At 32.7% G+C, this 12,135-nt stretch overlaps 1 protein-coding gene across 7 annotated transcripts in view; it reads right to left on the reverse strand.

Annotated features, from left to right (window-relative positions):
• The window catches only part of GABRA2 (gamma-aminobutyric acid type A receptor subunit alpha2), a 146,135-nt gene that overhangs the window by 82,640 nt on the left and 51,360 nt on the right, over positions 1–12,135 (reverse strand). For 5 of the 7 annotated variants that reach the window (XM_074396081.1, XM_039468584.2, XM_074396079.1 and 2 more), the window contains exon 4: positions 3,343–3,410. The exons of the other annotated variants lie outside the window; for them this stretch is intronic. In XM_074396081.1, coding sequence (XP_074252182.1) covers positions 3,343–3,410 — 68 coding nt within the window. The remainder of the gene's footprint in view (positions 1–3,342; positions 3,411–12,135) is intronic. 7 annotated transcript variants of the gene reach the window in all.

Here is a 12,135-nt window from a genome sequence, read left to right on the forward strand (position 1 = left end):
TCTGGAAATGGTGACACTGAACCCCTAAAAATAGATATTCTGTCTGCATTTGTTAATTTTGTATTGCTTGGCATTTTCTTTTATCCATGTTTTTAAAATGAATTTAACTGTCTTTTATTAGTTAATGTTTCTTTATATCAGAATTTTCCTGTGCTGTCCTGTGACTGGACTGTGTTTCTATAGTATGCTCCCATTTGGTAGTTTTGTGATTAATTAGACTTCCTCTTAAACAACTGCTGATAATCCTAACCAAATGAGGTAAATAAAGACAGAAATAAAATAGGAAATCTGACAAGGGTAGAGCAATCTCATATAAATTTTTTAGGCTGAATGCATTAAGGGAAATGTATCATTAGGGAAAATGTCTAGGTCCTTCAAGATTTTCCAAAACCTACTAAGATGCTGAATATGCATTTCATTTTGGAAACTGAATCTGTATTTAGGTGTGCATACACACACTCACACACCCACGTATTCTGAAATATAAAAAGAAAACTGAAAAATCAAAGTAAGTGGTTTTGTTTATTTAAATATTGTCAACTGAAATTACACTCAGTGCAACCTATATTGGTAGTGTGAGTATATTTTAATGTTTCTATAATCTGTGATAGGATCCTCACAAATAAGAAAGCATATCTTGAGCCTGCTAAAAAATTTTAACATTCTAAGGTTCAATTTACTGATGAAACAAGACTGCTTTTATTCAGTTCAGATATAAAGGAGTTAAATGTGTCCTATTGCTCATGACTATATACCTAACATCAACTACCAACTTTTTAAATACGTTAACAATCCCAAAGAATGGTCACAATATGGAGAGGTAGAGGATTAATCTAATCCATTATCATCACTGTAAAACAAATGACTTTGTACATTTTGGCAAACAAGTATGATATGAGTTTGTGTAAAATCCTCAAACACCAAACATATCTTGCTAGAAATATATATATATATATATATATTGGTATTTATGTATGTACATGTGCATATATATATATATATGTATGCATATATATATGGAGAGAGAGAAATGTTTTAGGTGAAGTTATTCTGAAAAAAAATAAAGCTAAAATTTCAATGCAGTAACTGCTACTACTGAAATTTACAATATAAAAAAATCTATTGAAAATATATTGATATTTGGGAGTCTTATATCATTTGCCTTTCTGTTTTAGCTGATAATAAAACACAAAGTAACCATATGTAAGAGTCATAATTTATATAATATTATGCTAATTTTTCAATGTAGTACTTAACAAAATTCTGACTCTTCTATTTGATTTAGATAGAAGTTAGGTGTTTATTTGCACTGTATCTTTCTAACATTTGGGAATATATAAGACAAGCTGCACTAAGGCAAAGAATATTTACTAGGATAAAATTATACTCACAGCCAACCAATAACATTTGGAATGCATATTATTGCAAAAAAAAAAAAAAAAAAAACAGTCTCTGCCATCATTACAAGGATCTGTCCACTTCAACTGACTCATGGGAAGAGGCAGATTGATATTTCAGGTCGAAATTTAAGATGATGCAAGGGAAAAGGAATGTTACGCTGAAGAAAAGGATTTTTTCCTCCTGTTTCAGAATTGTGCCTAAGACACAGAGTTGAAAGGGAAAAATGAAAGCACTGAAATCTTGACATTCCTGTTTCAAAGAATTTTAAAGGCCTGCCAACATTTAGCATCAACCACTCCCCAAAGGTGGGGATCATCCCCCCAACTATTATGTTTTCTGCCAGCCAGGTCAAAGTAAGAAAAGATCTCTGAGGTCAGAGATGTGGCTCTGATGAAATAAACAGCATATTTTTTATCATAAAAGTGGAATGTAGGTCCCTAATGAAAATGTAGGGAGCTCCTGATAAATTAGCTGATAATGTTTATGCAAGCCTGCAAAAATGAAATATTTTGTTTTGTTTGTTTACCAGGTAGAAAATGTGCAAACTTGTCAACTTCTCCCCAGAGTTATCAGAGAAAGGGAAAAACTTGAGTAGAAATGACATAATGGAGGATAATTGGGCAAAAAGCAACAAGGACTTAATTCTCAGTGTCTAGGCCATAAGGAAGATGGAGCTCTAAAAAGCCATGAAGTCCTGGAGAGAAAGTTGCCTGAGGGGTGAATGAGCCTCAGATTTGGCAGGGAAGTAGCAGGGGACACGAGACAGGCACATCAAGGAAATGCAAAGTGAACCAAATGTCAGTTGAGAGACGTGGTAGAATCTGACAAGGTACTAATGAATGAAAAACTATTTCATCAAAAATTTCTATTACAGCACACTATAGTTAGCAGTAAAGGTGGAGGACTGATTATTAAATTTTTTATGCTTCATCAATAATTCATCTTTGGTGATTCTAACCCACCAGTACCTAACACATGAGACCAATTTTCATCACCTACCTATCTCATTTTATTTTATTTTAATTGATTGATTAATTGGAGACAGGGTATCACTCTGTCATGCAGGCTGGAGTGCAGTGGCATGATCACGGCTCATTGCAACTTCAATCTCCTGGGCTCTGGCAATCCTCCCACCTCAGCCTTCAGCCTTCTGATAAAAGGTTTGTGCCTTCACACCCTGCTAATTTTCATATATATATATATATATATATATATATATATATATATATATATTTGTAAATATGAGGTTTCACTATGTTGCTCAAGCTAATCTTGAACTCCTGGGATCAAGCAGTCCTCCGACCTAGACCTCCCAAAGTGCTGCAATTACAGTCATGAGCCACCACACCAGGCCTGTCTCATTTTAAAGAAAAAGTAAATAACACCAGTTCCATAGAATCCAAGAGTACCAACATTCTAATTTTTTTAGGTTGATTTTTTATATACCTACTATGTGTGCAGATTACATATATTGTACGTATGTATGCAGACAGCATAACAAGGCAACCAGTTTGCTTAGTATCAATCAGAAATTTGTTTGTTTTTTAAATATGTAACACTGACCATTACCTCATTCTATAAGAAGCATTTATCTATGAAACTATATTCTCTTTCCTTATGCAAGTTCACACTGCTGCCTTAATCTTTCTAGAAAATTTTTCTCTGTAATACAATTAATTTTATTTAAATAATTATTTATTACACTGTAGCTAGGTAGACATGTTGTAAAAACAATATAAAACATAAAGGGCTAATCCAAATACTGAAGTTCGAAGTGGAAACCACAAATCCAAACTTTTTTAACTCTCCATGTATCTGGGTAGACTAAATAGACATGAGACATACATATAATGCTATAACACTAAAAATGCCAGTTTATTCTAAATTACCCCCCACTTCCCATTATGTGAAGTAAAAATACTATTTAATGAAAAAACTCACCATATCTGTATCTGAGACAGGGCCAAAACTGGTCACGTAGATGTTAGTGAAGACTTCAGTAATACTGTCTGATATGAGAAAAGAGATTGAATATAGATATTATATAATAAGAGTCACAGGAGAGAGAAGGGTTTGAGTACATGATATGGTTTGGAAGTGTTGTCATAAATTCAGGAGTACTGGATTTTACTTTCTTGTCAACTTTTGCAACCATAATGACTATAATGCTGGGCTATTTCATAGGTTTTCACCCTCCTTAATGCAAAATGCATGGAAGTATTATGATATTCTTACTTGGAAACCAAACGTGATTAGAGCATCCTCATTTTAAGACTATACTGCTCAAAACGAATACTTTCTTAGGAAATACCTTAAGCAAATTAGCTTACAATAAATGTGTTACCAGTACTAAAAATAAAGTATGGTTGTTGTTTGATATGATCCTAAATTTGATGTCTCAACTAAATATTTTAGATGTTATCTCCTGATGGTAAAGATTCAATTTATAGAATGTAAATCAGTGTATCTTCTCCATACACAAAAAAACAGCTTGGTAATTACAAATAAACACAATTCCAATTAATATAAAAAGCTTTATCATTCAGTGACATAAAAATAAATTTAAATCACTTGAATTAATTACAGTGGATTACTTTCAAACAAGCTTACTTTTAAATGTATATAAGATTGCATGAAATGCTATGACTGAACTAAATTGGATTCTAAAATTATGTCACATAATAACTGTAATACAATTATCTGGAGTGCTCTATTAGCCAGATGATTTACATCCTTTATTTTAAATAAGCCAAATGGTGATGGGGAAGAGGGTCAAAGAAAAGATCTAAACACAAAAATCTTTTCACTACTCTTGTAGTAGAAAGATACACATCATTAATTTTTATCAACATGAGCTAAATGTCTTATCCATTAGCTGTCAGATTTGTAATTCTACACAAACAATAACATGAAATATTTTTCATATTATACTAGACATTAATTAACAACCATTAAAGAGAGTAAACTATGTCCAGGATATTGTTTCCATTAAGGCACAAATAAAAAATAGAAAGGATTTTGATAAAACAGAGTAGATTCTGAATGCTTACTACATACCAGGTACTCTTTAAAGCACGTGAAATATCAGAATCTGCATGTCAAACCTATGATGTACATTCTCTATTATCCCTTTGCATGTGTACAATGTTTCAAACAAAGGTGAGTAAACTTGCCAAGGACCCACAGCTAGTAGAGTAGATAGAGCAAAGGTTTATAATCCAAGCAATCTCGTTTCTGAGTACTCAAGCTAAATCAAGTCATTATACCATAGTCAATGATAAACTTAAAACTAACAGTAGCTTCTTGTTAAACACATTTCTGTTCACCAGAATACTCCATGCCAAAGGCATAGTTACAGTGCTCTGAAGAAACATGTTCACTAAGTTTTGTTGTATATATACTATTTTATCACTAAAACTGTATTTTTGAAATTCTATTATAAAGTCCATTTGAAAAGAAATAAATTTATAAACTTATTTTCAGATGCCACCTACCCCAAAGACCTGCACAGGAGCAACTTTCTGAGTATACAAAGTCCCATAGGACTCTGAGTTGAGAAGATGTCCATGCTTAATTTAATATTCTATTTGTGGTTTCTTTAAAAATCTTAATTATTTTTTAAATAAAGGGCCCTATATTTTCATTTTGGACTGGGCATCACAAATTATGTAGCTGGTCCTGAAACTGAATTATATATACTATTAGAAAGCAATTGCAGAGATGAGGCCCAATGCTTTTTCCCTTTTATCCACACCAAATTAATCACACAATAACATTTAATCAATTAGTAATTGAATAAACCGTTGTTATAGCAGTTGATCTAAAATGTCCAGAGAAGAGAAATTAAATTGTGAAGGCAGATTTTAGCCTAAGAGAAAAAGGTGAAATGATTCTCCTTAGTTTAAGTAGTAAAGTTAGAGTCTAAGAAATGACAAAAATGTGTGAAGGTATTGACGCTACAGATGTGAATAACATTTCCTATATGCCAAATGGCAAGTAAAGGGTAAGGGAGTATCATCAGTGCCTAGTGGCTATAGGGAGGTATCTTAAGAACTGATATAAAAAATAAGATTAGCCTCAAAACTCTAAGTAGTAAGAGAAATGCCTAAGACTCAGAACATAGATATGAAAAGTTATTTTTATAAAAAGAAATGGTTTCATGGATTACCGATATCATAAACATAGCTAAATAATGTATGCATTGGGAAGATTATTACATTATTTAGCTACTTCTTCCTGCTGTGGATGTTAAGAAAAAGGAAAATCAATAAGCCAAACACTGATGAGGAACATCCAATAGTGTCTTGGCCTAGGAAAGGCATCCTTAGTAAAGAATTATTTTGTTTTGTTTTAGGATTTCAATACCGATGATGCAAAAGCTGTAAAGAATCCACATGTGCTAATGAACTATTTTAGTGCAATGAGTATAGATATTTGACACATCCAACACAATCTTCTAGAATTCCATGATCAAAACTCAATCTTTGGTTATAATTTGGCTTTTCCTTAGAGAAGGAAAGGGAAGTAAACAAAGGAAAAGGGAAAAGAAAGAAATGGAGGGGAGGGGTGGCTAGGGAGATTATTTGAATGTAGGCTATTTCCAGTAGAATACAGGATATTCTAATCTTGTGACTCTGATTTGTGAAGGCATTTTATAGTATCTTCTGATTATGTTTGTTTTTCGAACAGGGTGGAGTTGTGCTATTAATGCCTGTTACAATATTCTGATCCACTGAAGAGATGTATGTTACAGAGTAAACAAGTGAATGTATAATCTGTGGCAACTTGAGTCTCTGAATCTTAGGTACCACGATTCACTCTTCAGTCTTGATCATTCTTTCATTTTTGTTGGTTTTTAGATGGAGTTTGACTCTTGCTTCACAGGCTAGAGTGCAGTGCTGCGATCGTGGCTCACTGCAACCTCTGCCTCCAGGGTTCAGGTGATTCTCCTGCCTCAGCCTCCTAAGTAGCTGGAATTACAGGTTCTCGCCACCATGCCCAGCTAGCTTTGGTATTTTTAGTAAAGACAGGGTTTCACCATGTTGGCCAGGCCGTTCTTGAACTTCTGACCTCAGGTGATCCACCCGCGTCAGCCTCACAAAGTGCTGGGATTACAGGCATGAGCTGTAGCGCCTGGCCCTGATCACTCTTAGTTGACACACCAAGATCTGTCCTGACTCAGAGCCTTCAAAACGGCTATTGTTTCTCATTTTCTCTTTGGTTAATTGTTTCTCTGCACTTAAGTTTCAATCTACATGTTCTCTCTTCAGAGCCGGAGTTCATATCCCCCCTATGCAGTGTAAGTCCTCTTCTCTTATTTTTGCTCTCTGACACTTTTTACGGGACTATTCAACTTTGCCATTATTTTAATGCCTTAATATATTCTCCTTACTTTTTGTTTTGGATTTGGTCTGTCTCCACAACCAGGATGTAAGCTCCACAAAAAACAGGGACTGCACCACTTCTGTTCACTATTATGTCACGAGTGCTTACTACAATATCTATTGCATGTTAGGTGCTGTATGTTTGAACAAACAACTTATTTTTCATTTTAGTAATGTAGAACATCGATCTTTTTCCAAAATATTTCATCAACATTGAAAATGGTCATGCATAGCTATTGCTAGTTATAAGGAAAAGATACCTATCATTTGTGAAGGCAGAGCCCAAACTTTCCATTGACAAATGCAAGTTGAGAGTCTAACAGGCTTCCAGTGAAGTAACAAACTCACTGGAATTCACTGCCCTGATTCACTGCAAACCAAAATTGAAATCTGAACAGTTAAAGAGCTCCTAGCATAAATATCCACCATTAGTTACCTCAAAATAATTGTTTATCAGCTAAATATTTGACATGAGAAATACCTACAGTAATATGAAAAAGTAAGAGGATGTTCTATATAGATTTCTCCAGAGGCAAAACACAAGAAGCTTGATAATAGGTACTTTAGGAGAAATAAGTAATGCATGTGGCATACACAGAAGAATGTATAATCCTTAGGAGAAATCATCAAATTCAGGATGGTGAAAGAGGACAGGGAATAGCCTGCAGAAATGTACTGAAGAATACATAATGTATTCTTAATGTTTCCTTCTTTTAAAATTAATCCTAATATTTCCTTCTTTTAAAATTAATCCTAATAAATTTTGACAAAATCTTATGGTATGATTGGGGTGGTCATTGTTAACCTTACTCTTCTGTGTACTTCTCTGAATTTTTAAAATTATTCACAGAAAAAATAAATGGCCCCAAAGGATACCCAAAATGCACATATAAATAATTTTAAGAAGTGTTTAATTAATAAAAAATTACTTTTTGCTGGCAAATGCAGCATAGAATAACAATAAGGATTTCTTTATTAAGAAAGTTCTTTGCAAAACTATGAAAGAAGAAAATTAATGCTCAATTATTATTTATTTGACAAGATTCACTTAAAATAGATGGCTGAGGATAAAATGTGAGTAAATTAAAATGTTTGCCTGTGAAAGATTCAAAACATAATAAGAAAAAGAAATTTTAAAAATGTAATACGAGAAATATCTGCTGTAACCAAGAAGATATCTCAATGCCCAGAGACGCATGTTGGAGAAAGACATGAAGGTTTCACTCTTTTGTGATTTTCAGTGGTCCTGAGCATCCTCTAATCCAACAAAGAGCAGGGCAGATATTCGAGGCAGGGAAACTCCCTTTTGCAGAAGCTAGTTTCCACAAATAGTTAACTTTCACTCATAAACATGGTTGACATGTATGTGCAGAGGGTGGGATCAGGTTGCCAAGAAAAGCAGAAGTTTTATCAAAACAGACCTGACATGCCACAATAATGAGAATATTATCTTCAAATACATGGCAGCAGTTGATGCACTGGAGGATATTGACTTGGAGAATTTTGTGTCCAGGGCTATGTTACATTATGGTACATTTATATAGGGGGCAAGTTGAGACAAAGTAGACAGAAGTAGACTGAGGACAGTGTATTCAGTTTGGAAGATGATGCCATTGTTAAGACCAAAAAAAAAAAAAAAAAAAAAAGGGCGGGGGGAGAGAGAGAAAACAGGAAATGGTAAAATTCAAGAAAATAATTTGTTTTAAAGTAATGTTGCAGGTATAGGACCTTATGTTTGACTGTCGGAGGATGTGCAGATACTGGAAAAGAGTATTTTCAGTAAAACTATAAAGGCATAAAACAAATGAGGTTTGGAAAGTAAATGGAGGGTAAGAACATGAAGAGAGTAAGTGGAAAGTATTCTTTTTAAAAGCTTATCAAAATTATTTTGACAAACACAATAATAGTTGAACTGTACTGGGCAATACGTACAATAGTGATCAAACTTTCCAAATAAAATTTCTAACATTTGACAACAGCAAAATCCTCTCTTTTTTAAGTGATTGATGGATGTTTAATATGTACATTCTTTGTGCCAGATCCTCTTTCTCTTTCTTCTCTCTGACAGACACACACACACATACACAAACATTTCAAAATTGATTTTCTCAAGGAACTGGTAACAATATATGTAGAATTAGAAACAGAATCATAAAAATATTTGAGAAAGTTTTTGTGTGTATCACATGAAAGAAGTAATAAACTCATATTGACCATTTATTGTTTGATCTAGCCAGTAGCACTGGTTATTCTAGGAATAGAAAATAACTTCTCTAGGAAAATGTTCTCCACTTCAGTGATGCGTAATCCAGAAAAACTAATTATAATTTCATTCACATGCAATTGAACCAGCAAAGTTTCTAAGTACACAATTATCTGCATATTTAGGGGAAAAAAACAACATCATTTTTCCTACTCTTACTTCTATTTTAGGTTATTGCATTAGCCAATCTTCAATAATATTTTAAATAATAGTGAAAATAAAATCATGCATTCATCATTATTTTTAAAAACGTATCTTTTTAAACTTAAGAATAAATTCAGAGAATAATTTCAGTATAGCACTTCCCAAAGTAAGATATCCACAGTAAATGGGAAGAGAACTATCTGATTTTCTGTGGTTCATATGTAAGCCAATTACTTGATTTTTGTAGGAATTTGAGATTGAAAATCTTGGAAAGTTTCAATTTTCCATTTTAAAAAATATTTCTTTCCTGTTTGCTCTTATTCATAGAATTTTTCTTGAATTAATTCTCAGGCTAATATTTCTATGGCTAATGTCTCCTACCCATTTCTGACCTTCTAGTCTTATTTTCTTGGAGTTTGAGAGTGCAAACAGATAGCTACTGAGAAGTAGAAAGGTTGGACCAGTTTGCTGACTCAAAGGCATTGCAGCTTCAAAATATAGATCAGGCAGTTAAAAGGAGATGAAAAAATTTTTTTCACCATCTGTAAGGCTAATCAGGCTTATTATTTCCTGATGTTCATTATGGATGGGTATATAGTCCTCAACACAATTGAGTGAATGAATGAGTGAATAAAGTTGTCATTCTATCTTAAATTACAACCACTCCAAATCTCTCCCTAGCTCTGTAAGTTCATTTATTATTTTTTCTGTTTGCTGTACATATCTGTATCTATGGAAGACACAAGGCACATGTGGCCATTTAAATTATTTTTAATTAAATTAAATAAAATAGCATTTAAAATTTTGTTTTTCAGCACACTGGCCATATTTTTTCCGTATGTGCCTATGTTACCATACTGGATATACTGGATAGAACAACTGATTACCATTATCACAGAAAGTTCTGTAAAATAGTACTCATCTATATCCTCCAATAGAAGTTAAGTTCCATGAAGACAAGGGTTTTGTTTGCTCAGAAAGATAAAGTCACAGCGCAGAACAGCCCCTGACAGAGTTTATGGTCTTAATAAATCCTGGTTAACTAAATAAATTCTTACTCTTAGTTCATAGTCATTTAAAGCAGGCTTAGCTTCTGCTATCATAATGAAGCTTATTATAGCCTAACAAAGAGAGATACTATGCCAAAAATCAAATAAATATACAATTGCAGACATGATATATGCTATGAGAATATACAATAAAGGAGTTCCTCCTGGAAACACTTTCTTCACTTTTTCTCCAGGACATGGTAATAACTTTATTTTATTCCACCCTTACTGATTGCTTCTCTAAATCCTTCATTCCTAACTCCTAACCTAATAATATTAGAATGCCTCAAATTTCCATTTTTGGTCCTCTGTATTTACACTTACTTCTCTTGATTTATTTCATGTATTTAAGGACTTATGAATTTTTATTTGCAATCTAGAACTTTATTTTAAAATCTAGACTTCTACATACAACTGTTTACTTGGCATCTTCACTTGTCTGTCTAATAGGTTTTTTAAACTAATCATGTCTCAACCAAAACTGATATTCCTCTCCAAAATTACTTCATTTACAGCCTTCTCTATTGTATTTTATTTATTCTAACCGTTTGGGTCACAAATCTTGGTTTTATTCACAGCTTCTCTCTTTTCAACAGTAAATCTCCTCTCAAAGATAGGTACAATCCAAAGACTTCTCACCTCCTCCATTGTTAGGACTCTTGAAGCTACAATCATCTGCTTGCACTCATTCACCCCTACACTCGTTTTTTTTAAAAAAAAAAAGAAAGTAATAGGTTTATTCAGATATAATTTACATAATATGAAATACCATCTTCTAAAGTTTACAATTTAGTGGTTTTTAGTATCATCACCAAGTTGTACATCATTACTCTCTAAAGTTAAAACATTTTTATCACCACAAAGAAATCCCATATCCATTTGCAGTCTTTCCCCATATTCCCTTCTCACAAGCTCTGGCAACTAATAATTCAGTTTCTGTTTCTACAAATTTGCCTATTTTGTACATTTTATTATGAATCAGATATTTTCTATTCTGTTCCAAATTTGTACAATTTTTTGTCATGAATGAGTGTTGGATTTTGTCAAATGATTTTTTTTTTGCACCTGTGCAGATGATCATGAAGGATTTATCCTTTTTCTGTTAATACTGTATATTATAGTAATTGATTTTCATGTGTTGAAGCAATTTTGCATTCCTGGCATAAATATAACTTGGTTTAGTGTATAATTTTTTACATGTTGCTGAATTTAATTTGCTAATATTTTGTAGATATATCTTTGAAATTATCCTTTGATTTTGTTGAGCTTTCTAGGTGTACAGAATAATGTTTCTCATTAAATTGGGAGCTCCCTAATCATTATTTCTTTAAATATTCATTCCGTCCTTTCTTTCCTTTCCTTCTAGAAATCCTATTAACCAAATGTTGATAAGCTTTATGTGTTCTCTAGGTCTTTGAGGCTGTATTCCTTGCTTCTCTCTCTCTTTTTTTTTTTCTTGCTGGTTCTTAGAATGAATCATCTCAATGAACTTTTTTCAGATTTACTGATGTTTCTGACTGTTTCAATTTGTTACTGAACCCCTCTAGTAAATGTTTTATTTCAGTTGGTTTTCATACTCAAAGTATCTATGAGATCCTTTTGTGTGTGTGTGTGTATATATATATATATATATATATATATATAAATCTTTGTCAGTATTCTCTTTTGGTGAGATATTATTTTTATATTTTCCTTTTATTCTTTAGACATTGTTTCCATTAGTTTATTAAACATATTTTTAAAAGATCATTTAAAGTTGTTGACTAGTAATTCTGATATCTAAGTTTCCTAAAGGACAATTACATTGACTCATATTTTTTCTCTATATGAAACATATGTTCTTGTTTCTGTGCATGGGTCATAATTTTTTGTTGAAAACTTAAAATTTTACATA

Source organism: Saimiri boliviensis, chromosome 3 (assembly GCF_048565385.1).
Source record: "Saimiri boliviensis isolate mSaiBol1 chromosome 3, mSaiBol1.pri, whole genome shotgun sequence".
In the NCBI taxonomy this organism is placed as follows: Eukaryota; Metazoa; Chordata; class Mammalia; order Primates; family Cebidae; genus Saimiri; species Saimiri boliviensis.